Source organism: Panicum virgatum, chromosome 6K (genome assembly GCF_016808335.1).
Source record: "Panicum virgatum strain AP13 chromosome 6K, P.virgatum_v5, whole genome shotgun sequence".
Classification (NCBI taxonomy): Eukaryota; Viridiplantae; Streptophyta; class Magnoliopsida; order Poales; family Poaceae; genus Panicum; species Panicum virgatum.
This window is the reverse complement of record NC_053141.1, coordinates 46371878-46398893: the sequence shown is the minus strand read 5'-3', so window position 1 is coordinate 46398893 and position 27016 is coordinate 46371878. Positions and strand designations below refer to the sequence as shown.

Here is a 27016-nt window from a genome sequence, read left to right as displayed (position 1 = left end):
GCTTCGTATGTTGGCCATAATTTTTTACTCCGAACTCCGATTTGGATGATCTTGTACTCTTTAGAAAGCTTGTGAAATTCTCTATTAGATTCTGCTAAAGTCCACCTCATTTGACCAAACTTTGAGCATCGGAATAACTGGTGATAGGCATCGGTTTAACCGGTGCCACACAGAAATCAGCTTCTTCGTGTTTTGACCATAACTTTTTACTCCGAACTCCGATTTCGATGATCTTGTACTCTATGGAAAGCTTGTAAAATTCTGTATAAGATTCTGCTGAATTACATATCATTTGAACCAGTTTTGGGCGTAGGTTAAACCAATGCTTATCGGATAGACCGGTGCAGGGTCATAGGAAGAATCGGTGCTACTGATTTTTGCATAACTCGTCCAATTTAGCGTTTCTTTGAGTTCATTCTTCATGTTTTGATTTGCTAATACTTTTTACTATATTTTTGGGACCTAGAAAGATTCACTTGACAAACTTGTTAGTCCCACTGATTGTATTGTCATACAATCACCAAAATCACAAATAATGGCCTAATATGGCCATGTTCCTTACAATCTCCCCCTTTTTGGTGATTGATGACAACACAATCAAAGTAAGCATAAAATTTGCAAGAATTGATAAATTAAACCACTCACACTTGGTTGGATGCTTACAACCATCCAACGTCGGTTTGGCCTCCCCCTAAATCCATAATTCCCCTATTTGTTCCTCACCTTATTTGCTACTCCTTCCTCATATATTGATTTAATCCACTTGGCATTTCTTCTCCTTTGAAGATACCTTGCTTTGATCCAAACTTCTCCTCCTTTGTAATCAAATCACCTAAAAAGGTCTTGCAAGACAACGTATCTCAAAGAGAAGGTTAGTAGCCTAGGGAGTTGGTTCCATGACTCATGATCTAATTGTATGATATCAATGAAGATACCAATTTGAAAACATTACTAGGGTGGATCACAAAATTACAGAACTAGCATAAAATGAGCTAAGGTTTCCACAAAGTGTGTGCATAAAATAATAATGTGAAAATCAAGTGCACAACTAGATGTTTGAGTAAAAAAGCTTAGATCGCATCATGCAGGGAGGTAGCTCTATAATAACAATAAATTGACATTGATATCAATTAAAAGAGTTAGAGCCTTGCATACCTCCGAGGGATCATTTATTTACCTTGCATGTACCAATTTAAAAGTGACTTGATATTGAAGTTTTTAAAAGTTGAGCACTTGGTACATCAAGGTTAAAAAAATATATGAGCACATAGCCTATGAACTTATATATGGGCATTTAAGTTCAATAGAGTATGGCTCAATATGCATGCAGCACAATTTATCTAATCACTCTTATATAATTGTTTGTTCACATTGAACATGAATAACATTCTCTTTTAGAGTGTTAACTCCGTTGTGAGACTACAAAAGATAAACTTACAAACATGTTAGTCTCAAAATCACAAACTATAGAGTGAACTCCCCCTAAATGTGTGCATCTAGTGTTTAAATCACCAAGCAAAATATGAACAAAGTTATTGACAACAATAGGAAGTTTACCATATAGCTTGTGTTCATGGTACACAAATGAAATACATACCTTATGAAGTCTATGTACCATAAAAGGTAACTTTGTGTAGCTTTCTACACCCTTATTAAACCATGTAGGTTGCTCATGGGTTAGAATTGGCACAATCAACCCACCATATATAACACTAGGGAATGCAAAGCATGCAAACAACCTAGCAAAAGCAATGGAGCTATATTATGCTTGAATTTGAATCTAGCTGCCATTATCTTATGGGAGACTTGGGCAATAAATGTTCAAGTTATGAGCTTGTCTTCTTTGGCTTGCATCAACTCATCCTTTTGTTAGCCAAGCCTCCAAATCCCCCGATGCCATTCTTGGACTTCAAGTCTCCTTTGGAACCCACACCATTTGAGACCCCTTCATATTAGTGAGGATTTCTTCAGGCACCCAAATGAAGCGATTCCAACTCCTTTCCTTCTTCCCAACCTTGTGAGCAACCACCTTGCCATTGATCTTCTTTTTGATCATATAGGAGGTGCTATTGCTTTTGTTCCTCCGGTTGGGCTTGGTGTAGATGAGAGAACTTTTGATTGTTAATTTCTTATTATTCTTCTCATCCGGGAGCTTCTTCTTTGGTTGAGGGTACTTGTTAGACTTGTGACCTTCTTGATGGCATTTTGAGCAAGGCACGGTGGAGCTCTTATCAAGCTTCTTCACCATGTCATCACGGTTATCTTAAGAAGGTTAGACATTGCTCTCAATGCCTTTGCCTTTTAATTTATGCAAGTCCTTTATGAGCCTTTCCACTTCTTGATTGAGCTCATCATTCTCTTTGGCAATGAAATCATCACATTGTAACGAACATGGCACCATTTATGCTATTTCGAGTGATTTTGGTGATTGTATAACAACGCAATCAATGGGACTAATGGTTTTGTTGAGTGAACATTTCTAGATCCCAGGGATGATGTAAAAAGGCCATACAAAGCAAAACATGAAGAAAGAACTCAAAGAAACGCTGAATTAGACGAGTTCTACTGAAATCAGTAGCACCGGAAGAACCGATGCATATAGCATCGGTGCATCCGATGGTTGTTGGAAGATCCGACGCCCTGGCATTGGTGCAAGATTGAGCGCCTCTAGAGATCAAGTGAAGAAAGAAGTGAAGCACCGTTTGAACCGACGCTGTCAAGTCAAGCATCGGTGCATTCAACATACTATGTTCCAGAGACGATGTCAAGTGCCCAGGAGCCAAGTCTTCAGCACCGATTTAACTGATGGTGCATCGGAGCATAGCGTCGGTGCAATGATGTCAGTAGAAGTGGGAGGTCCAACGGCTAGCCTGGCGCTGTGTGTGACCGGTTTAACCGACGCCCTATGCATCGGTTTAACCGATGGTCCCTGGAGTCGCTGCAGCTGTGTCAGGAAGCCAACGGTTACTTCAGTTATTGTGAGTGAGCGGAAGAATCGATGCCCCTGCACCGGAAGTTCCGATGCCTACGCAGAAAAGCTGCTAACGGCTACAAATGGCTAGTTCGACTTGGAGGCCTATATATATGTGCTCTCCCGGCCATTTGAAACTTGCTGGAGTTGCTGGAAGTCATACACACACCCAAGAACACCTCCAAGCCATCCAAGAGCATAAAGATCAAATCCTTAGTCCTTAGCACAAGCTTTGTGAGTGTTAGTGCTAGGTTAGCTCTTGAGTGAGTGATCAAGCAAGGTTTAGATCCTTGTGCTATGGTTCTAGAGTGAACCAACATTGTATCTTGGTGCGCCGGCCATCCTTGGAGCTTTGGTGGCTCGCCGGCAAGTCAACGACCCTCCAGCTTGGTGCGGAGCGGCGTCGACGACATTGTGCGGGGGACGGAGACCCCTCCTTCATGTGCAATCTCCCTTAGTGAAGATCGGGATCAAGGTGACCGTGATTGTGTTCACGGAAGAGACTTGATTGCCGAGAAGTGATACTCTTCGTGAGTGCTTCAACAACGTGGACGTAGGGGCGCCTTTGTGGCAATTCGAACCACGGGATAAATCCTCGTGTCGAGAGTTCGCTTCCTCTCATCCCTCTCTTTAAGCTTCCGCATTTCATATTGCAACTTGTGTGCCTTTATCTTCATAGAGTAGTTTCATGAAAGAATTGGCTATAGGTTGCTAAACTCTTTTGGGATGAGGGCTTTATACTAAGGTGAACCGTAGTTGCACATCTAGATAACTTGTTTTAGTTTAATTTTGTGCAAACTAGTTTAAGGTTTTAAGAGTGCCTAATTCACCCCCTCCCCCTCTTAGGCTAGAGCAACCGATCGCTTTCACACATGATTCTACAACAATATTCTCATTGCATTTCTCATTGCAAGGGTTAGAACAAGATTCATCAATTAAATCAATGCAAGAAGTTGAGGCATCTATCCTAGAAATTGGAATTGCATAAGGAATAGTTTGCTTCATTTCTAAAAGCTCATTAACATCATTAATGCTCTCAAATTTTAATTTGAGCTCTTCGTGCTCTTTGCTAAGCAATTTAAATTTGCACAACAAATTTTTATAATTTGTAGCAAGAGAAGCATTTATATCATTGAGAGCATTAAGATTTTTGGTTTTCTTTGATTGCTTCTTAATGACTCTTTGGTGCTCATGAACTAGGTCAATAAGTTCATCAATATATATATATATCCCACAAGCTCGAAGTAGCCGTTTGTAGCCGTTATGGGCATTTCTGCGTAAGCATCGGTCTAGCCGGTGCCTAGTCATTGGTTTAACCGGTCACAAATAGTTTGAACTAGCTATTGATACTTTCTGATGAGTTCTGCAGCTAAAATATGGTACCATCAGAATATCCGGTGGTAGCATCAGTTTAACCGGTGCTAAAGAAATTTTCTGGAGCCAAAAACATACTCTATAGACAATAGTACAATGCATTGCACCGATGTTTTTTTTGGTGCTTATAGAAATCAGCTTCAAGGTGCTGTGGGACGGCACGGTAGCCGCTATACCGCCCGATGGCCGACGCAGCGCCCCTGTCGAGCTCCGCATCGTTGCACGCAATTTCGAAGTGCCGCTGCTGCCGATTTAATTTCCCAGCGCGCGCCATTTTCCAGTCCTGAATTTGACACCAATCCCATACTGAAAAACTGAGCAAGTGAACGAACGGGCTACAGCATCTCTGCTCGGGGCAATCGACACTGAGGATTTTTTTCTCGAATACGCAGGAGAACTGCTGCGCATCATTGTATTAAGAAGAGAATAAAAGTTTGTTTACAACCCGCTGTGTAATCTCAAAAAAAAGAACAAAAGCTCACGAAACACATTAGGCACTCCTACAGGGCCAACTCTTGACAGACTACTCACACTTAAAACAACCCAAACAACACGCGCTCAACAGACGGCAGCATGGGCACATCACTCAATAGTGAAGCCCACGACCAAGGAACTATGAAGTGCCGGCAGAAGGTCCCTCATAGCCTCAAAATGGCCGGCGTCGAGCTTCTCTTTGTATAGCTGTGTGTGGGCCTTCTTGGAGTCCGAGTTTGGCGCGGCCACCTCTGGGATGACATTGAAGCGGCACATCACATCAGCTCCGCGCGCTTGGAGGAAACAACGCTAGCCAAAGGATGGTTTGCCAAGCGCTCGCTGCGCTTTGGTAGCTCAAGTTGGCCTTGCGGAGGAGGGATTGGAGCCCTCTTGGTCTTGACCGGCTTTGGTACCAGAGGTGAGCAGATAGTACGCCTGACCTCCTCGATATAAGTCTTGAGCCGACGCCCATATCTAGCAACATCCTCCGCCGCGACGCAACTAGAAGCGAAGGGCATTCACGATTTCTCGAAACATGGAGTGATCGTCATCTGAGGATCAACACAGGGTTGGGCAATGTCCTCCAGTGTTGAGTTTACTGCCACTATAGTTTCAGCCTCCAAATCATAGACTGGGGGAGGCTCCATCATTGGCGGTCCAACTGGTGCCCCCTCACTGGCACAGACACCGTCGGCCCAGCATGCAGGCCTGGGAAGCCTGGTGCCGACTTGAGCTTGAGATCCGCCAGCTCCACAACATGGCTCACAACCGACAGCAAAGATGAGCCAACTCACCCACACGACTCAGTCGGAGCAGTATCTTGCAGCTCATCAACCCGCTCCATAAAAAGGTCAGCTCGTGCGGGAGTCGAGTCATCCACTCCGAGTGGCTCAGGGATCGATCACACCTCAGGAACCAGAGTCTTCGACGGTCCAACTTGTCTTGACGTGGGGACGACGCATATGAACCTCAAGGCCAATGACATCTCGAGCAGCATTGGATCCTGGTCCAATGAGAACCGGTCCGCCACCCACGATAGCTGTTGCACTTGTAGTACCGGGTCCGGGAGCAGGGGTCCGACCTCACAACGACCCGCATACGAGCCGTTGTACTTCACCTTGCAACCTCAGGCTGTTCGCACTGGCGTCCTCAAAAGCATCCTAGAGGATGCCTAGACCGGAAAATGGGCTGCAGCGGGGTCCTCTAAAGCGTCCTCTGGCGTCCAGAACGATCGCGGATCCCCCATTGCTGAGGAGATCCCCTACGTCAACGTCGGCCCCACCGAGCCTCTGCTCGCGCCGCCCCCCAACCGCTCCGCCCCGCCGCTCTGCTCCGCTCGGCCCCGCCATGGCCGCGCGCAAGCGGGGGCTCGAGCCTGGCCACGCGCCGCGCGTCCCGTGGCCTTCGCCCGCCGCAGCTGCCCCACCACCACCAGCCGAGCTCGTGCAGGGGGGAGGACCAGAGGGGCAGGGGAGGGGGCGGCGTGGGACTAGCTCGAGGCCGCCGGAGAGAGGGGAAAAATCGAGGCTGAGCTGCTTCCGTTCATCGTCGCAGATCCGCCGCCGCCGCCGCCACTCGAGAGCAGGGATTCGACCGGCGGGCGGAGCAGTCGGCAGGGCGCCGCCACGCCATGGCCTCGGCCGCGTGCCGCCATGGCCGAGAGGGAGAGCCCGCTGCCGCCGCCGCACAACGCCACGGCCACGCCCCACCACGGCTCGCCACGCCCACACCCGGCCACGCACGGCTCTGCCTCGCCATGGCTGCCTCCGACTCGCCGCGGCCGGCGCGCTCGAGCAGGGGCCCCGGCGCACGCCCTCGCCGGCAGCTACTGCTCCGCCCCCCGTCGCGGCCCGACCGCCGGAGGAAGCGGGGGTGGGGCGCCACCGCGCGCCGTTCCTCGCCCCGGATCCGGCGAGGGAGGGAGGGAGGCACCGGGGAGGAGGAGACCCGCACGGCTTGGAGCGCCGCCGCCGCCCCGCGTGGCCTGGAGCAGAGGGCGGCGGGGAAGCGGAGGGGGAGGAGTAGAGGGTGGCGGGGAGGAGGAGGAGCGAGGCGGCCATGGGAGGCGCGCTCGACGCGCTTGGGTGGGTGGAGAGAGAGAATGGGAGGAAGAAGAGCGGGCCGGGGGTAAAAAAAGTAAAAAATTCTAACGCGTGGATCCCACAGCTAGTAGTTGTTATATGGAAGAGATTTAGAGAATGGATGGGTGCAGAGAAATATAGTATAGAGGAAAGAATCTCGATGACCAAGATAGTATATTCTCTTTTGAGGATGAATATAGAGAAACATGAGTGTGAACGGCCTGAAGGACCCGTGACCCCCTTTTTTTCTGCTGCAGTCGCAGCCTTCCACTTCTAGTAGGCCGGCCTGTTTGAACAGTCTCTGGGCCCACCAAGCCTCCTTCCCAGCGTCGGCGAGTGCCGCAGTGGCGGAGGCGGCTGGGATGTCGGAGGCGTGCCCCGGTGAGAATGGACGAAGCGTCGAGAAATCTCATGTGTCGGTGCTGCGCAAGAGGCAGCGGCAGCGCCACCACCCGGCGGGCTCCGCAGCCGCTTGCAGTCCCGCGCCAGGTGCCGGAAACCATGGCAGCGGAGAGCGCTGCGGCATGCGACAGGTCGTCACCCTGTGGCTGGTGGATAGGCAGTTGAGGCACTTGCCCCAAAGCTCGGGCAAGAAACGACCCGGAGCACGGTCAGGCACCGCACCACCTGCCGGCGGCGAAGGCCGGCGCAGCTGGCGCATGCTGGCCCTGGAGACGACCTCCTAGAAACTATCAGCATCAACCCGCGGCACCCCGAAGGCGTGGCCGCGTCCCTGCTGCCCGGCGGCGCTAGCCAAGCATTGTCGAGGCAGTGTACGTGATGCATGCCCCTGGCGCAGACCCAGGCGGGCCCGAAGCTGGTTGGAGATCTGCTCCCGGTGTGGAACCTGGCGCGCCGCCGGGGGCGGCGACCGGCGGACGGGGAGGACAATCACTAGTTCCGGGGCCCGGCGGTGGCGAGAGCGCCAGGCGGGGCGGCGTCGCACGAGTTGAGGAGCGGTCGGGGTAGGAGCCAGCGGAGGCGACTGCAATCGCGCCGGAGACGAGGTCGCCGCAGGCAGCCGCGCGGCCACTGCGGGGGTAGGTGAAGCCGCTGGCATGAGGATGACATCCCGGTAGGAGAGGGGGCGGCGCTCATCCTCCTCATCCTCCGAGGAGAGGACCAGCAAGTCGTCATCATCCATGTCCGACTCCATCCAACGCAAGGCCTTGGGGCGCCCTCCTGAGGTCGGGTAGTGTAACAATCCAAAATTTGGAATTCAAATGGAAATACGAATTCACCAAAGTTTGAATGAAGTTTAGCTAAATTCAAACCTTACACGTGGCCCCCACATGTCACTCTCTCTTCTCTCCCTCACTCTTCCCTGCTCTGTGCCGAACAGAGCTCGCCGGCCACGCGTCGAGCCTCGCCGCGCCCCAGCCCTTCCCCATCCTTGGTTCTCCCGAAGCCTCTCGGCCCCTCCACGCGGCACCATCTCCCTGCACGCACGCCGAGAACGGCCGTCGATGCGCCACGGCGACGAACGCGTCGAGCCGTGCCGTGCCGTGCGCCAATTCCCCGCTCGCTTGCGCCCTCTGCCGTGCTCTCCTTCCTTCCTTTTGCTTCGCAAATGAGCCCTCTACCTCCCCTCTACTCCCCTTCCTGCTCCACGCGCCGAACCGAGCTCCCCGCGGTGTCCAGGGCCGCCCGCTGCCCTCCATTAGCGCCGCCGCCCCTAGGTCGCCGCGGAGCTCACCCCTCCGGCCTTCCTCGTGCCCAACATCACCCGTAGCTAGCTTCCTTGCCTCCCACTGGTGCTCCTCGACCCGTTCACCATCGCCCACGGCCACCAGACCGCCGCCGCCACCGCCAACCGCCGCCGCCGGCCGCTGCTCTCCGCGGAGCCGCCCGCTCCGGCCATCCTAGCTCCAACCGAGGACACCCCTAGGTTCCTCTCATCCTCCTCTTGCTCATCCCCTTGATCCCCCTCACCTCCGTCGGCCCTAGGTGCCGGAATCCGGCCACCCACCCCTCCTCTGTTTCCCAACCCCGCCAAGGACCCACGCTGAGAAGAAATAGAAGTTCAGGGGCCTAGATGCAAAAGTTCGTTTCCTTTTTCTTTTGTTTTCAAAAACAGCAAACTTGCAAATTCCATATAAAATCGTAGAAAAATCAGAAAAATAAAAACTAAAATGTTTTGGAATCCTTAGATCAAAACCTACAACTTTTATTACAGTCACGTGTTCATATTATGCTTCTATTTTAATCTAGGATAAAGATTAGATTAAATAGCACACAAATGTATCTCCTGATGTAGTCATGAACTAAGGCTAGTTTTTGGATAGTGTGCTACACCATAGATGAATAGATTACTGTAAAAATTTGAGAACATTTTGACAAATCTAGCTATAGGTTTCATTAGATCTTGGTTTATGCTTATGTTAAATAGAATTAAATCCACAGGATTATATACTAGTTTTCTTGAGCTAAAATTTTTACGACAGCCTTAACTTTGTTTCTAGATGCTATAGAAAAATTGTGGGAATTTTTAGTAATTTATGACTAGTACTTTTGTTTTATTCATGAATAAACTTTGTAAATCAAAAACCCTAGTTTCCTTCATTAGAAAAATCTCATAGTTTTACTAGAGCTTGGTTATGAGTAGATAAACATGCATGCCAATTTTGAGAATCAATAACTTCTTACTTTGTTCTGTAAAAATAGATCTTTATCCCAGCAGAAGTTGTTTAACTTATTGTTCGTGTTTAATCTGCTTCATGAAAATAGCTGAAAATTTTATTATAAGTTGGTACTTTAGTTTTTTTCCTTGCAGCAGAATTTCAACCCCATGAGCTATGCGTAACTATAGTTTTGGATAAAGCATGTTATCTTTATTTTTGTTAGAAGAAATAACTTTTGTATGTTTTGATATATAATGAAAACCCCCACTTTGATTTTATGAATTAAATTGTATAAAATTACTACTCTCTAAATGACTGCCCAGGGAATATTAATTGACAAGTTTCCCATACCAACTCACTTTATGTTGGATTGCAACTTTATCGTGAAGGAAAAATAATAACATCTACATTGTTGAGCAACTCGAAACTATGCATTCATACATATGCATTGTCGCATTTCTTTTAGGTACGATAGAAGAACCGCGAGAATGACGTGATGATAGAGTCGAGCCAGAAGACGGTGAATGTGGACACATCGAAAAGATGGACGGATGGATCCCGAGGTGCACGACCGAAGGAAGATGTTCGTCGAGCAAGTATTCTCTAACTCACACTGACCTAGTGTTAATCCCAGGCAAGCCCCGGAGCATCACCTATTATTTTAACTTATGAAATGTTATATATATTTACTTGTTTATGCATTAAGTTTCTAGGCATTGGATGAAACCCTAGTTGCATGATTCCTAGGTTCCATTGGGCGGAATACTAGTATGTGTATGTCGTTATCCTTGCCATGCTAAAAATAGAATTCGATAGAAGTCGAGTAATTCCCTGTTGCTCGCGAGATATAGGATGTCTTTATGATTTGATTATGGAATATTGGAATATGGAGGAAAGGAAAAGAATTGGAGACCGGACGGGAACTGTCTAGCACCGTCTGTGTCGGTTAAGGACCGTACCGTTGTCGGCCCTACTGATCATGTTTGATTTGTACTAACCGCATACCGGGAGTAGGAGGTAGTCGAAACCGGTAAGCCGAGTACTGCCTTGCTTCGAAAGTACAGGAACCCGCACCCAACTCCTGGGGCGAGTCGAGTAGTCGCGGAGAATTGGGATGCAGATGTTTACTTTTGGTGGTCTCACGTTGAGCTCGACTGACCATATGTCGTTGGGCTGGTTCCTGTAGTTCGAGGCGGGGAGGGGAATGGTTGGTTTGTATTGTCCGACGGGGCAAATACGTGCCGTGTTGGTTAGGTCCACCTTGCAAGGTTAAATCGGATCGATTCGCCGTCAGTCGCTCTCGGACATGAGCACCCTAATCTTCGAGTCACATCGTAGTAAGAAAATGAAACGAAATGATATGATACATGTTGATGTTATTTAATCAATTATGTTTTCACATTGATTGTTATGGATCTGCAAATCATAGATGTGTAGCAACTTTATAACTATAATGTGGAGCTAAAATTTTGAAATTAAGGATCTACCCTTAGATGCTTTTCTGCAAATAAATCCACCAGCCAGAAAGCTTTGCATGTCTAGATATGTGGGCTAAGTATACCCAAAAGTCGGGTAAGTCTTGCTGAGTATTAGTATACTCAGGGTTTGTTGTTTACCCTGTTTCAGGTATAAAAGCTAACCAGGATTAACATCCGTGGTCTCGATGTGATGTCCTCACGTCTCCGTAGTTATCGTTTTATATCAAGTTATTTCAGTTGGTTTCTAATGAAAATCTTCCTCAGGTTATATTCTTTTCCGCTGCTGTCATTTATTTTATGTAAATTCTAAATTTAAAGCTGTTTTGTAAATATTTATGTCATTATCTATTTTGTGAAATTATATTATGCTGGTACCGTCTGTGCTCGCCGTCACGCGAGACTTCTGGTGTGTTTTGATCGGCCTGTGGGTTGAAAACAGCCTGTCAGGTTACACTTAATTAAGCTAATGCGCCTGATGCGTTCAAATGATGGCCATTACGCTTAATTAAGCCGTTTAACTTGACAGTTCTGTCACATGTAGAAGGGGCGCACGAGGGGAGAGAGGGTGGACGCCGGTGCCGGAGTGGCGGCCGGCGTGGGAGGCTTGGAGGTTGGGGTGGCCGCCGGCGCTGGAGCAGACGCCGGCGTGGGGGCGCGTTCCCCCATCCGCGGTCTAGCTCATCGGCTTCAGTCAATTCATGACACTGAGGATTGTTGTCACATAGTATGACATATTATTGTACCTTTAGTGAGTTTACGTACATTCAACTATGTTGTTGTGTACCCAGACACAAATACTTGCACAGGAATTGCAGCCGGAAAAAACAAAAAGAATGTACAGGAAGTTGCTCTTGCAGTGTACTACACAAAAAAGGCTGACTGTCTCAGCAGGATGTTTTCACTCATCGTCAAGACCCGGTATGTATAGTAAGTTGACGTCGAATACGACGGGGCTGCTGGGAGGTACCCTTGGCCTTCCTGGAGCTGAAGTAAGACCCTTTGGAAACGCTAACTGTTCACCATCAAGAAAAAGGAAACCATCATCACTACCATATCCGAGTCTTCAGGAACTGAAGCGCTTTTCTGTCAGATTGCTAGCTTGTTTGCCTTCATTTTAAATTTTGGTCAGACTGCTCGGGTGAAAAAAAAATTGGGTTTATACCATTACAATTATCACACTTCGGAGATATGCCATTACAATTTGCGATACTACAAACGTGCCATTATAATTTCACAATTACTAGAAATATGCCATTATGTACCTCTTCGATGTGGTTATGAAAAAATTTGGACCAAAACGCCCTCATTTTCAACCTCCTGCATCCCCCATCAACCGCTCGTCCCGCGCTTCCATCGCATCCTTCTCCGCTCGATTGCTCACCGCGCCGACCGGGCCACCCGTCGCGGGCCATCCCCCGCGGCCCTGTGTCCCAGGTGCGCAGGCCGCGGGTTCGCCCGGCCCGGCCCTGCCCCGCGGGCGGTCGAGGGAGTGGAGGGAGAGGGAGACGACGGAGAGGAGTGCGGTGAAGGGGAGCATAGCAAGCGGATGCAGCGAGCATGGCAGAGTAGAAGCTGGATGCCATGGAAGAGAGGAGAGAGGGGACGAGAGGTTGAAGACGATTGAGGGCATTTTGGTCCATAAATTTTTTTAAAAAAAACACATCGAAGGGGTAATTAGTGGTGTATCTCCAGGAACAGTGAAATTGTAATGGCGCCTTTACAATATCGCGAATAATAATAGTATATCTCCGAAGTGCGATAATTGTAATGGTACGGATCAAAAAACCAAATAAAAATATATGGTGAGGTCTATACTACTACTTACTGGTCCAGGTATGTACAACCGACGTAGTCCTCCAACCTTCATTGACAAAATTCCTTCATCAAGCCCCTGTATCACCTAAAGTTGCAAAACAGATGAATTAGCGAACAAAAAAAAATTCTCCAACATGCTGACAGAATTTTAAGAAAGTGTTTATTTCCATCTTTTTCCTTTTTGGTGAAGTAGATTCATGCACTGAAGCATTGAAGATGAAGATGAACAATTCAAATATCAGTTTTTTTATATTCAAATCAATTTATAATCGCATCTCTCAGTCCAGTTGTGGGATACTTCAGAACCTCGATTTCAAATCAATTTATCATATTCATTGGATCACTCACTCCAATTATGACACATTTCTGAATGATGCTATTAGTCAGAATATTCAGAAATACCTGTCCTGATCCGACCCGGAATATGTAGGGCTGACCTTTCTCTAGTGAACTGCTCAGACAGCAAAGCACGGTAAGAACAAGAATGGCTTCCATACCAAAGGAGCATGATTTGAGTTTGCAGATCTTAATTTGAGAACAGAACATCAGGTACAACTTTTCTGCCTTGTAAACAAAGTACATATAAAAGACAGCTCCCTAGCTGAACGTCGCGCATCAAGTGTACAAATCTCACCTGTCGAATATCTGCCCATTCGGTACCATGGCAACATAGTTTGCAGCAACCTACATGGCAAGAAGTGAAATTATCTGTGAGTATATGGCTAGTAAAAACAGCAAAAAAACATGTGAGAACATCATGACCACATGAGCAGCAACCTGGAAACCAACGGGTGGGCTTGGCCCTTCGCCCACTTTGATGTCCTTGTACTGCAGGCCGGATTCTGTGGTTACCATAGGCACCTGGATAACATGAAGCAATTCAAATTTAGCATCCTTCCTGTATTTCTTTCTCTCTTTTTCTGAGGAAATTCTTCCTGTATATCGATTGTGGTGATCATATCATAAAGCTGCTGAAAAATTCAAGCAGACAACCAATTCTGAAGCCAGCATGTACTGAATGTTGTTCAGTCATTTACCAATCAAACTGAAAAAAAAAACTCAGCTGCATTATCCAAGACCGACAGAGGACAGACACAGAGACTGAACCAACATTTTCGAGCTCGCTTTCGCAGGCGGCGTCGCAGAGCTTGGGCTTCTCCTCCGGCGGCAGCCCGGCGGCGACGGCATCGAGCGCGGCGAGCCCCAGGGCAGACGCTCCCAGGGCCACCCCTAGGAGCCCCCTCCTGGTGCTACTCCCGCTGCTGATCACGAAACTGTCAGCCGCCCCGCATTGCGCCGCGTTTCCGGCGGCGGCGAGGGCCTTGCAGCAGCACGGCGCCTCTGAGCCCAGCGCCCTGCTCCTGGACGCGCCGCCGCCGCGGAGCCGCGCCCTCGACGCCGACGCACGCCTCGACCCTGTGCGGACAAGCAGCAAGCGGCGCGCATTCCACCAGGCACGGACGGGTGAGCTGCGACGGCAACGAAAAAAAGGAAGCTGTCTGCACGTGCGGGGACAACGGTGGCGACGGACAGACCTGAGGGGAGGAGGAGCGGCGAGGCGGAGGCGGAGGAGGACGCCGCCATGGACGGTGACGGGGGAGAGAGGAGCGGACGAGCGAGCAGAGGAAGGCGGGGAAGAGTCAAGAATGGATAGAGAGTTCGCTGGTTTCCACCACTGGCTGGCTGCCAAGCGTGCCGACCAGGATCTGCGCCCGTGCGAGACGTGACCCCACATGGCAGTGGCCAGTTGACACGGATCATAAGATTTGCAAAATTGAGCACAGAAAATCCTCGATGAAAATTCAAAACTTTAAGATTTGGAACTTGGTATTGACCAAGTTTGGCACGTTCAGAAAACATTTACAGTTCGCACAGAATGGTCGAGCCCACCTATCAACACGTAGCACAGAAAGAGGTCGGTCACCGCAGTATGCCGTTATTCCGGTAGTAGACCATGGCGACGGCGAACAGCGCGGCGGCGCCTCCGAGCATGCCGCCGGTGGCCTCCCAGAAGACGGTGGTGCTGGGGATTCTGTAGAGCGCGATGTGGATGTTGATGCCGAACACGGCGGTGACGACGATGGCGGCGCTGACCATGAGCGTGGCCGTGGACAGCACCACCCCCATCTGCAGCAGCTGGTTCTGCTTGTCGTCCAGCATGATGTTGATGTAGTCCTCCGTGTCCTCCACGTACTCCCGCAGTTTTTTTTTTATCCCAAGCCAATCCATCATTCAAATAAAGGAAACGCGTTAGTTTTTCAGTCCATGATGTAATCATCGATCGAGCTACGCCGGCGGCGGCGAGAACATCCGTACGGTGGAGAGCTTGTTCAGGGTGCCGTCGATCTGCACGAAGTAGGCCTCCAGCAGGTTCTCCAGCTCGTCGATTTTGGGCGTGAAGGCTCCGGATCCTTGGTCTTCGCCGTCGACGTCTTCTTGTTCGGCCTCGCTGTCTTCCCTGCTCATACATCACGCAAAGCGAAGATGAAGATTCCAACATCTCCGGTCGCGAAAAAAAAAGATTCCAACATCTCCAGCAGAGTGGAATTAAGAGCAAATTCGTGGAATGAAATTAAATGGTAGCTTGTCTGAAGGCGATCGCCGATCAGAATTGTTCAGTACCACTCTTGGTCGGATTCGGCCGGTTCTTTGCCGATGTCGAATCTGGACGACTGGCCGGCTGCTTGGTACGCGAGCTTCTCCGACAGGTGCATGGCTGCCATGTCCGTGTCGTCATCTAGCAGGTGCTCCAGTTCATCCCTGACCTGTCAAAATGCTCAAGATCGAGAGTGCTTCAGTATTTCCCAAAATGTTGAAGCTAGCTGGCAAGCGTAACCACCGTACGTTGTTCAGAGACTGGATCGATTAATCATCTTATGAACTCCACCAGAAATCGCAACTAGTCGGCTCTTTATCTGCCTCACGCGCTCGAGATTCAGAGTGCTGACTTTGGAGGTGAGCGCATCCAACGCTGGGTATGCCTCTTTCTCCAGCATGGAAGTCTGATCAGAAATGTATCAAGCAAAGTTTTCAGGAATCTGTAGCAGTAAAAAAGCTCCATCTCTGATCATTCTTCAGCTTACTACTCAACAAGCATGGGTGTCTGCAATCGAGAATAGCTTTTCTGACAGTGACAGGGCAATAATAATAATAATAGTAGATCGCACCTCATGTTCGAGGGACTTGCACGCGAACTCGAGGCACACCTCGAGCGCCCTGAACTCGAACGGCAGAGCCTTGCCGCCCCGCGGCGAGGCGGTGGAAAGGCGCGCGTGGAGGTCGCCGACGAGCGGCCCGGCGGCGGGGGCCCGGGGCGCGGGGACGAGCACCTCGGACGCGGTGATGACGGCGCGGACGCGCTCCAGGTTGACGACGACGGCGCGGTCCCGGCCCATGAGGCTGGACGGGTAGGACAGCGCCGGGTCGAGCGCGCGGAGGTCCCGCGCCGGCAGCCCCGTCCGCCGCATCAGCTGGTGCTTCCCGATCGCCTCCACCCGCCACGCGCCCGCGGAGGAAACCACCGCCCACTCCGCCCCCGCCGCGGTGGCGTGGTCAATGCGGCCATGGCCGGCAGCTGGCGCGGTGGGCATCCGGGACGGGGCCGGCCGTGGCGTGGCCGCGGGTTACTTGTACGCGCGTGCCCCGTGGCGTGGCTTGCCGGAGGCGGCAGCATGCGGGGGAGTGGCCACACGGGCGAGGCTGCGGTGAGGTCAGCGGATGCCGCTGCCTTGTGGGCCTAAGAACATTTCCCTCCTATGCGGTGAGGTCAACGAGCACGTCACCTGCCACCAGGGGCGATGCGCTTTGGGCTGAGAGAAATGGGTTGAGCCTCAGCGAGAAGACAGACGGAGGGAGGAAGAAGCACATCTAAGCAAGCGTCGAAATTTGTGTTAAAATAAGTGATAGTACACTATAGTTTCTGATCTACTGATTCATGAGTGCTTGTTTTCACACCACCGAGCTGGTGATGCTTCTAATCTAAACTCAACAAAAATTCGAAGATGAAAGGAAAGGAGGGCAGTTTCGGTATAACTGAACAGAGTTAAGCATGGCACGGTAAAAAAACTCGAGAAGCAAAAAAAAAGAATGAAATGCCCCCACGCAGGATCGAACTACGGACCTTCAGTTTACAAGACTGACGCTCTACCACTGAGCTATAGGGGCGCTTGTTACAAATTTCAAAATTATTCTATATGTTTCAGAAACTACCTAGCTGATAGTACATCTGAGTACCCTCGTCCTACAGTAAAACCGGAAAGGACAGCTGCAGAACCTCACTAATATTCAGGAAGGAACAAAGGATATGCCCAAGAGCCGAGCGGCTGACATCTGATGCTCAGGCTGGTGAGCATCCGTGGTCGTAGTACCACCGATAGCTAGTGCTGGTGCTGGCAGTGGGCAAGATCCATGAAATGGCAACTCGCCTAGCTTCAGTTATCGGGAGATATTCAGATAGAGGCCACCAATCTTTAGCTTTAATTTGTGCGACTGGGAACAGAAGTTGAGCGTTTTGTTCTGCCAGCAGCCGGCTACAGAGAAGGACAAAACGAGCTGTCTGGTCCTAGAGGCTGCAGGCACTGTTCCGATCAAATTCGATCCTCTTAATTGTTCCATTTGCAGCTGAGCTTGTTAGCTTAGGATTCAGAAGTCAGAGAGCAACCCTGACCCTGATGCATCAAAGCCAAGGTTGAGGTGAGGCTGAACTGGAACTTCGATAAACGAGTACTCCAGACCAAGCGCGACGAAGAGCAGGCCACGGCGCGGCGTCGCCGTGGGCAACGAGGTGCGCAGCTCGGGATAGATGGACGCGTACGTGCGCGTGTCCACGGCCAACTCCCTCTCCGTGCGCGCCGCCCCATTCCCGTCCGGCGGCAAGGACAGCGAGGTAGAACCGACGGCCCCGCCGCGGTCGGTTGGCCATTGCCCTGTCCGATGAAGCCCGCGCTGGCGGCGGCGATGAGGGACGATGCGATCGAGCCGGCGGCCGTCCTCGCGAAGGAAGCGGCGGAGGCATTCCAGCCTACGAGCTCGACCATGTTCTGGAGGTGCGACGGACCTAGGCCTCCGGTCTCCGCCCTGGGGCTGGGCCGGCTGGCGCGGCATCCAACTCCTGCCCGCACGGGGCGCCTGCCTGACAAGGATCGATCTGGGCCGCATGAGTCCGATCCAACGGCTAGAAAGGCATAGGGGCGGGACGGTATTTGAAATACCGTCCACCCCCGGTCGGTATTTGGAGTATACCGTCCTCCCGGGGACGCCGCCTTGGCTCGCCGGAGAGCCACCGCGCGCCCGATTATGGCGGCGTGCGCGTGCGCCCTGATGCGCCTCTGGTCGGGCATGCCGGCGCCGGCTCCCAGGTGGAACCGCCACGCGCTTCCGCCTAGGGCCGGCTCGCGGTCGCCGCTGGCCAGGGCCAGGACGGCCTGCGCCGGCGTCGCGCGCTCGACAGAGCTAGCCATGTCGACCTCTTCTGCCCCGGACAGCAATCTCAGTCGCTCGAGCTTCGAGCTAGCTTGTGATCTCAATTCTCAACCGTGTATAATCTTCGAAGCATTGGCCTGCTAGATTCAGACGTCAAAGGCCACGCTGCCACAGGCCCACAACGTTCGGGGCAGGTGATGTCCGCGTTCGCCGAGCACACGGGGGCATCGAACTCATCGTCACGGCCGGTCTACGACGTCCTGGTCCTGGCCCGCTAGCCCGTCCCAGGCGCTGCAGCGGCTCCTCGCCGGCTTGCGGCCGTAATTCCAGGCGCTGCAGAGCACGGGGGCGCTGAAGCGGCGAGGGCGTTCCCCGCGCCCTCGGCCGACGAGCCCGCGGGGGTGCTCCACCGCGTTCCAGAGGCCCGACGCGACGGACCTGGGCCTCCGTCCTCCCCTCGGCCACGGCGCCGGTGGCATCCAGCTCCCCGTCCGGGCGCGCCTGAAAGGACAAGGACGGGGACGATCGAGTCGTCGCTCGATCCGAGCCGCAGAAGATCAATCTAACGGCTGAAGGGTACTAGGGGTGGACGGTATTTGAAATACCGTCCACCCCGGACGATATTTCGAGTCCCGTCCTCCCCGGGTTGTCGCGTGAACGCCTCCGTGGCTCGCCGGAGAGCCGCCGCGCGCTGGGATTCGCCCCCCCCCCCCCCCTCGAGAACCTTGAGTTCGTATAGCGCCGGCGCGGCAGGCCGCCAACGGCGATGTGTGAGCCGCGCCGATCCAGCAAGTCAAGGCCCAAGGCGTTCGTCAAGGCCCACAAGACCCAGCACTCGTGTGAACGGCCCGGAATGGTTGGTATAGGCGCTTGCACGCGCGCTCGGGCGTGGCCAAGGATAAATACACTACTTGATGTGAGGAGAGGGTATGATGTAACAAACTAAGAACTTGCTCCAAGCAAGCTGTCCTCTGCCCGATGGATACGATTCTGTCCTCGTGATCCCAATTTCTTGCTTTCCTTCCCGATTCCGTTCTTCCTCCTGCCCCAGTTACCTTGCTGTAGTTAACACGATGTGCCGGACCAGGCCGCCGCGTTCTCGGCGCCGGCGTCCGGCGCGACCAGGGCGCCGCGAAGCATGGCGTGCACCCTGATGCCCGCGCGCACCCGCTGCGAACGGGCCAGGCCGGCTCCCAGGTGGCACTGCCTGACGCGGCCGCCCATGGAGAGCTCGACGTCGCCGCTGGCCAGGGCCAGCGACCAGGCCGACCTGCGCTGGCGTGGTGCGCTTGACATTGGCGCGGATGGCCTAGTAGCTGTCCTCTAGTGCGCGGGGGAAAGGAAGATGACATGTGGGGCCATACAATCTATTGTCTTAAGAGTTTTGTTCCGGTGGTCCTTTTCATAAAAAACAGCACGAATATTAAAGCAGTAAAATAATCAATAAAATGTGAGAAGGAAATGCTGTTTGATCTGAATTTATGTTTCTTGATGATCCTTATAGAATCATATTGAAGAATTATTGAGACACAGACTGTTCTCCTTGCAGCCAGTGTTCAGACTAAAATAATGTGGTCAGACCATTACTAACAATGCTCTCGACTGCTACACTGAACAAGCCTTGAGTTCTCTGGGTTTCATGCAATGGTTTTCCTTTACTACGTAGTCGATGATTTCACCTTTAAGCATCTACTCTAGTTTATAGCATGTCTCGTAGTGACAATATTATATCTTGTTAATATATCTGTCTAGCACACTGCTCTGATTCTATTCTGCTCACTTCTTATGAGAGTGTTAGCAGATCAATGTTGATTGACTATTTTTAGTTTTCTTGTAGATACTTGAGGGAAGCAATAATCCTTTCAGTAATTTTACATTTTCTTTTACTTTTGTAACCTTTTGTACTAGTAGGTTAGTAATGTTAAGTTAGTCGTAGGCTATTAGCAACAAATTAGTCCATCAGAAAATGTCAAAAGGAATTGCTGATTGATCTGACTGAAAATATGTAGGTCAACATCTCAGTATGCATTTAGAAGTAATGATATTACATTGGCTTTCACAAACAAATTAGGAGGGTCTGTGGTGATGAACAGGACAATCAGTATTGTTGATATGTAAGCTTCTGCTGATTGAGAAAGACCAATATGGTTTAGTTGGGATGTACTGCTGCTATTTGTATGTATTTATCAACAAAATTAAAACTCTAAATCTGAATGTGTTCAGGTGCTCACAGCTGCCACAACTACAAGGAGCTGATTGGTCATGTTTGTGCATTGATCCGAACCGTACCATGGTGCTTGACAACGTGTGGCACAAGGGCAAGAAGGATCTGACTGTGAAGAAGGCACTAATTGTGGTGGGCAAGAAGAAGGATCTTGAGCCCCTGTGTTTATCACTCCTTTGTCGAATATGTGTTAGTTCTTCTTTGGGTGTTCTTGATGTCTGAAATAATCAAGTCTTGATGTATGAAATAATTGATGTCTGAAATAATCACGTCTTGATGTCTGAAATAATCAAGTCTTGATGGACTTATGCTTCCCTTAAGAGTGGATGAACTGATGCTTCCCTTAGAGTTCTAAAAGATGAACTGATGCTTTTTTGTTGCAAATGATTGATAAATAGCCTCGGTTGCATTGTGTTCCTGGTTTCAGTTTTGTAATCTCATGTTTCAAGTAACCATTTTGTAAACTCCTATTTCAACTGTAACCCATCATATTTAATGTTGACAAAGTGATGTGTATAAGTAATATTCAAACTGTAATTCATCATATTTAATGTCGAGATAGTGATGTCAATAAGTAAACAATCTTGGCTCCAAGATTCTTTTAGAATTCTAGGGACTCAGCACCCACCTTAAGCAAAGCAAAAGACCATTTCAATCAGTTTACAGCACGGAGGTGTTATGCACACCAAGAAGCTCAAGTTTGGGAACAGAACTACAGATACTAAAGCCATATACATCCAGAGAAATGCTAGCATCACAGAAGGAAATCAGGCCACCGTAGTCTTCAGATTCATCAGGAACTTCTCATGGACTTTTTTCTTGCTGATTTCACCTCCGATCTGAGTATCTTCTGTGCCGGCCCCCACTATCTTCAACAAATCTTTTCATACTCTTCCAATACACATTATGAAAATAAATGTCATTTCTCAGCTTCCAGAGCCGCCACAAAGCAGTTGCACAAATTATATTGGTAATAGTAAATCTTTTCTGACTCAGCCAACAAGTTCCTATTGATTCAAAACCATCCCCAACTTTCCTTCCAATAATTATTGAAGAAATATCAGTCCACATCCGATCAGCTACCAGAAACACAAAAAATAGATGTTGGGCAGACTCTTTCTCAATTCTTGGCTCAAAGAACTGATGACTATAACAGTTGGATAATGTACAATCTCGCAACATCTACCAGTTAAGTAAAAGAAAGTTAACACTATTTAGCATTTATCAATTACAAAACTAAATGCACTTATTCCTTGTCGTGTTCATTTACTTTTGATGAAAGTGAAGAAGCTAGCATCACTGCAAGACTGACGAAACTGCGCATTCAGGGAGGGGTCTGAAACCGGTGAGGGTCAGAGCTAAAACCGTGGGGGGATGGAGCTGCCGCCGTACCCGGAAAATTTGGATCGGCGAGGGAAGGGGACGCGCCTGGGAGGTGTCAGCGGTCGTCGCCCTAGATGTATGATGCCGCTACGGCGGCGGGCGCAGCAAGGCGGCGCTCGTGCCTCACCAGCCGTCGGTGATGGTCGCAGGCGGTGAGGGCAGGCATCCGGCAGGGTGACACATCGGTGAGGCAAGAGAGATCAGAGAAGAGGCGGCGAGCACTGGTCCAATCTGCGGACGCACATGTAGAGGAAGAGGATAGAGGTTGAAGATGAATCGGATTGGTCACGGGTTGGGCCTCATTAGGGCACGGGTCGGGCTGGGCTCAAAACAGTACCCAGGTGGGGAAAATAAAATTAATTATTTTGCTGCTTTAAGATTTGTGCTATTTTCATGAAAAGGACTACCGGAGCAAAACTCTTATCTTAATACAATAGTGTTAAAAGAAGTCATCACATTCGCCGAGAGGATCTAGAAATTCCCACGTTAATTTAAAAAAAAAGAAGGACTTGCACCGTCGGATTTTATGAAGATCTAATGGCTTAGATTTATCTAAAGAGTCAATATCAAATACGACTAAAAATATTAGATTATTAATAGAAAAGATAATAATATGCATATAATAAATTCTATAAAAGAAAAAGCATATACAACCAATAAGATAAGCAACTCTTTACTAATTTCTCATCTGCAGTTCCAGAAAAACAATAACACATACCAAAACCAAAATATGAAAATTAGCACTTTTTATTTTGGAAAAGCACTGTGGCAATATGCGTGATGTCGTGTGTGGCAACAACACTAGGACGACATCGTCTTCCGCTCCATGGCTCCCTAGGCGAGCGACTCATGTCCGGACCATCCGGGATAGATTTTATTTCTCCTCCTGCATTGCATCTGCTGATTTGCTTTCATAGAAGATTAATTATTTTTATTTGCGACTGATTTAGAATATGAATAAAATTTTATTCATCACATTTAAAATTCTCCAATCGGCTAGACATAGGCTTGGTTGAGTTGATGGTGGCTGCCTAGGCGGCAAGCATTCCTTGACCTACAGAGATGTGTCCCTAGGCTTGCAGGATGCCTGGAGCTAGAGACCAGCCACGAGAGGTGGTAGTGGTTAGCACTTAGGCCCCGTTTAGTTCCCAAAATTTTTTCTACAGTATCCGTCGCATCAAATCTTTCGACACATGTATGAAATATTAAATGTAGTTGAAAAAATAACTAATTACACAGTCTAACTGATTAGCACGAGATGAATCTTTTAAGCCTAATTAGTTCATGATTGGACATTATTTGTCAAGTAACAACGAAACATGCTACAGTAAATTTTCACCCTACTTTTTGCAAACTAAACGCGGCCTTAGCAGTATGGTGGTGGCTAAAGCGCCACTAAAGTCATCACGAGCTACTCTCATATGTATCCCATGCGCGTTCTCGAGAGAATGACGACAGTTGCATGCGGCCAGGACAGGTACAAGTTTCAATAGAGGAGGATGATCATTGGACTAGCAAGAGGGCAATAAATAGAGGTGAAGACGAGCCTTGGCCATCGCCCATCTATCGGACCACCCGAGTGATTTAGATTTTTTTTGCCACTATATAAAAAAGCTACCATGTTCAACTGATCAACAAGCTGTATGCAGCTGCTACCTGCAACGCGACCTAAGCATCGGGAGTAATCTTTTATGCTCTAGAATCCGCAATGGATGAGACTGTTAGACAGACGCCTCGGCCACGCTGTAAAAAATGCAATTAACTTCTAGCTTGCATGGGCGATGATTGACGACATCTTCGGTGGAGTGAGGAGGTGAGGACAAGAACATTGGCCGCATACAGCCTGAGCTCGGTGGTTACCAATTAAAAAGCTGCATGTCAGGCAGTGCAGAATATAACGGATCAATTGTTGGCCGAGTCCGAAAGAAACAATGGTTGCTTTCTTAGGAGATGAGCTAACCATAGCATAGAGAAAGATAATAAGGTAATAAACCCAAGAAACTAACAGGTCATTACATGATGATGGATAATTGCATGGAATAGAGTCATAGCAGCGACACGGCTTGCTTTTTGCATTTTTTTGCAGGGTTAGCAAAAGAAGGAGAAGGGATGAGGGTGCTAGCGCTAGAGAAGGGAGGAATTAGCAAGTTTGGCAACATGAGAGCGGGAAGGACACAAAATCGAGTCGCAATATGATGTATTAGTTATTACTCCCTCCATCCAGTTTTGATAGATATATTTTAAAAACTCGAATGTTCAAAAATGATAGATATATTTGCTATTAGAATGGGATGTGGCAATAAATAGCACTAGTAACGAGAAGTTCCCAGTTAAAATATTAGAGGACCAACAAAAAGTCTGTGTTGCATTTATTAGATTAATAAGCACACTTGGTGCTCTTGGTCATTGTGCCATATGGAAATATATCTATCAAAACTGGATGGAGGGAGTATCAAGCAAACTTCCAGCAAGGCGCAGTTGATAGTCACAATGAAGCTGTGCAGCTAGGGATCGGTACGCACAATGTAGGAGCTGATTAAGTGTGGCAATCTATTCTTCAAAGTCGCATGTTTGCGTTGAGATATTGATCTATCTATGTTGAATAAAAACTTCATCAAGAAAATTAAAGATTAGACAACACTTAATTGTTGCAAATCATAATTGGGTGACAGGGGAAGCATAAACTATGGACATCAGATGTGTCCAGCTGGACCGACTGCACCATACAAATTTCTTTTGAAAACAACCTTACAACATATATTGTAGATGTAGCAATCTTACAGAAAGGTCCTCCAAAGCGGAGCTAATTATGGACCAGGCCTAAACGAATAGACACACGCGAACACCTCCACTCACTGCAGGAGCGAGAACCTAGAGGAATTCACGAGCGAGCTACAAAACACAGTCGTCACCTCCATGAAGCTCACCGACGAAAGCCACCAGAGGCTCCGGAGTCCGAAGGAACTCATAATGATGCTTGGAGCTATAGGGCCGAGAAGCCTACCCAGGAGTTTGAAGAGGAAGAATACTTCGTTGATGAAGACCAACACCGGTGACCCAAGGACGCAGAGGAAAGCGATGCCAACATGTAGAAAGCAGAATCCTCAAATCCAAGGGAAGTTTTGCAATGCAACAAACAATAGAGGTCTACAGGAACCCCGAGAGAAAAAAGCTCAAAACTGCTTCGATAGAAAAGATAGCGGGGTGAGATGAGAAGCAAACTGGAGCTACAAAAAAATTAGCATGCAAAGACCACTTAGATTCACTCTGAAGAATAGAAGCAAATCCACAGCACAAGCAAGCAAATCTATCGTGACTCTAACCAAAACAAAAACTAAAGTAACCAGATCGGTAGAAACCTGGAAGCAAGAGAAAGTAGGGGAAAAAGAGAAAAAAGGAAGAAGATGAAGAGCTGAACCAGGGAGCAAGGAAACGAAGGAAGAGGGATGAGATTCTGTCAGGCAGAGCGAGATGAAGAAGAGGGAGGGAAGGAACCTTTATTCGAGCTCACCCTGCAGCCATCATAGCAAGCCACAACGACGAGGGCACTAGCGGCACCAGTAATAGCCACAACTGCGCGGGGGGGGGGGTCCATCCGAGCATAACAAACTACAGATAGTATACGCTAAGAGAAAGGAGGCTGCCCCACCTCCCTCTCATCATCAGGCTGGGAGCGATGGGATCTCTATGAGCTATAGTAGAACAGGATGGGAGACGATAAGATTAGGGGAAGCTTCGCAAGCTCGTTTGATAATCAGAAGGGCATCGGGTAAGGCATTGCTTACAAAACGATGGTTGTTTAGTGATGATAAAAATTTAGATCCTATAATATTTATATATATATCTATCTCTTTTTACCAAATACTCATAAACACTTTGATCAATATGAATAAATCAATTGATCTATAAGAAAATATTTAAGTTCATTAGATCTTGAAGTTAGAAATATATGAACTACGAATAGATCCATTGATCGTACAAATTTAGGCTATACAAAATAGAGCATGCGGAAGAGTACAACAAATAAATATAAACATGTTTTAAATGTTAAGAGGGTTTAGGAATTATAAAATTAGTTGAAAAGTAAAAGAACATATAGCGCTAAGTTTTATGATGATTTAGTGGTTTTATTAACCTGTGGCATTACCCTGGTATTGATTTACGTTGGTATTATAACTTTGATGGTCCCAGAATTTACTTGATCCGGAAACAACAAAAAAAATTATTTCAATTAATTAATTTTAAAATTTTAAAATAAATATAAATATAAGTACGGAAATTCTAGATACCTAGCGCGGGCCATCTTGCTAGTTGCCCATTGCATCCGGTGATAAGCCAAGCTAATGTCCTGGAATCGCAGCGCTAGGAACCCGATATTGTCTTGAAATTGCTCATGATCAATTCACAGATTCAACTGTGATAATGCTGTCATCGTCCACACTCCACATGTCCTGCGCACTTGAGAGCATAGCCATGTCGAACTGCTCTCCCCCGGACAGCAAGCTCAGTCGAGCTGCAAGCTTCTGATCTGAACTGTGTAGAATGTGTGAGGAGCATGACAGTGATACAAGTGCATCTAAGGCGGCAGTAGCTTAACATGGCCGCAAAATCTTGGGTCGCAATTTGGGCTAGAAAACGAACGTCGTAGATTAATATGGACGCCAGCCAGTCCGAGGCGCTGCAGTAGCTCACCGCCGGCGTGCGCTTGTACTTCCAAGGCCGAGCGCGTGACCGGCGTCGCCGTGGGCAACGAGGTGCTCACGCGGGCGCCGGTGCAGCTCGCGATTGACGCGCGTACGTGTGCCCGTGTCCAAGACTAACTCCCTCGGCGCGCTCGCCACCTCGTACCCGCCGGCGGCCGGCGGCAAGGGCGGCGAGGTAGACAGACCCTGTTGGGTGAAGCCCGCGCTGGCGGCGGCGACGAGCCGGCGACCCTACGGATGCTTGGCCAGACCAGAGCATGAGAGGGCTTTCCTCGAAAAGAAGCGGCGACGGCGCGGCGTTCCCCACGCCCTCGGCCGATGAGCCCGCGCAGAGCTCCAACCCGTTCCAGAGGAGCGACGGACCTCGGCCTCCGGCCTCCCCTCCGCCATGGCGCTGGCGGGGCATCCAGCTCCCGCCCCGGCCGGCCGCGTTTGCAGGACAAGGACGGGGACGACTGAGTCGTCGATCGA

The 27016-nt window shown here is 49.1% G+C and overlaps 3 protein-coding genes, 1 long non-coding RNA gene and 1 other non-coding gene across 5 annotated transcripts; 1 reads left to right on the top strand and 4 right to left on the bottom strand.

Annotated features, from left to right (window-relative positions):
- Positions 1 to 6166: 6166 nt before the first annotated feature.
- On the top strand, positions 6167 to 6844 carry LOC120713574 (translation initiation factor IF-2-like). The gene has a single exon (XM_039999506.1). The coding sequence runs from the start codon at positions 6167 to 6169 to the stop codon at positions 6842 to 6844; it is 678 nt and encodes a 225-aa protein (XP_039855440.1).
- Positions 6845 to 11710: 4866 nt separating this feature from the next.
- LOC120713572 (putative magnesium transporter MRS2-D) lies at positions 11711 to 16404 on the bottom strand. The gene is made up of 11 exons (XM_039999504.1): positions 15982 to 16404; positions 15692 to 15816; positions 15437 to 15583; positions 15132 to 15272; positions 14350 to 15017; positions 13926 to 14230; positions 13592 to 13675; positions 13449 to 13498; positions 13217 to 13265; positions 12825 to 12899; positions 11711 to 12011 (listed from the first exon to the last, which is right to left on the bottom strand). The coding sequence occupies exons 1-5, from the start codon at positions 16402 to 16404 to the stop codon at positions 14735 to 14737; spliced, it is 1119 nt and encodes a 372-aa protein (XP_039855438.1). The 3' UTR covers positions 11711 to 12011; positions 12825 to 12899; positions 13217 to 13265; positions 13449 to 13498; positions 13592 to 13675; positions 13926 to 14230; positions 14350 to 14734.
- On the bottom strand, positions 13445 to 14398 carry LOC120713573 (peptidyl-prolyl cis-trans isomerase FKBP16-3, chloroplastic-like). Its single transcript, XM_039999505.1, has 4 exons — positions 14350 to 14398; positions 13926 to 14230; positions 13592 to 13675; positions 13445 to 13498 (listed from the first exon to the last, which is right to left on the bottom strand). The coding sequence occupies exons 1-4, from the start codon at positions 14396 to 14398 to the stop codon at positions 13445 to 13447; spliced, it is 492 nt and encodes a 163-aa protein (XP_039855439.1).
- A 502-nt stretch (positions 16405 to 16906) lies between the features above and the next one.
- On the bottom strand, positions 16907 to 16978 carry TRNAT-UGU. The gene has a single exon. It is a non-coding gene; the product is annotated as a tRNA-Thr (tRNA).
- Positions 16979 to 20979: 4001 nt separating this feature from the next.
- LOC120713053 lies at positions 20980 to 22142 on the bottom strand. The gene is made up of 2 exons (XR_005691165.1): positions 21852 to 22142; positions 20980 to 21350 (listed from the first exon to the last, which is right to left on the bottom strand). It is a non-coding gene; the product is annotated as an uncharacterized LOC120713053 (long non-coding RNA).
- Positions 22143 to 27016: the final 4874 nt, after the last annotated feature.

What these genes read in the sequence shown, in the direction of transcription:
- LOC120713574 (XM_039999506.1), top strand. Translation starts at nt 6,167, where the DNA reads ATGGCCGCGCGCAAGCGGGGGCTCGAGCCTGGCCACGCGCCGCGCGTC.
- LOC120713572 (XM_039999504.1), bottom strand. Translation starts at nt 16,404, where the DNA reads ATGCCCACCGCGCCAGCTGCCGGCCATGGCCGCATTGACCACGCCACC. An exon ending in GCGATTTCTGGTGGAGTTCA is followed by an intron (nt 15,584 to 15,691) that starts TAAGATGATTAA and finishes TTGAGCATTTTG; the next exon opens with ACAGGTCAGGGATGAACTGG. An exon ending in ACCCTGAACAAGCTCTCCAC is followed by an intron (nt 15,018 to 15,131) that starts CGTACGGATGTT and finishes GATAAAAAAAAA; the next exon opens with ACTGCGGGAGTACGTGGAGG.
- LOC120713573 (XM_039999505.1), bottom strand. Translation starts at nt 14,398, where the DNA reads ATGGCGGCGTCCTCCTCCGCCTCCGCCTCGCCGCTCCTCCTCCCCTCA. An exon ending in GCGAAAGCGAGCTCGAAAAT is followed by an intron (nt 13,676 to 13,925) that starts GTTGGTTCAGTC and finishes CATGTTATCCAG; the next exon opens with GTGCCTATGGTAACCACAGA. An exon ending in GCCCACCCGTTGGTTTCCAG is followed by an intron (nt 13,499 to 13,591) that starts GTTGCTGCTCAT and finishes CTTGCCATGTAG; the next exon opens with GTTGCTGCAAACTATGTTGC.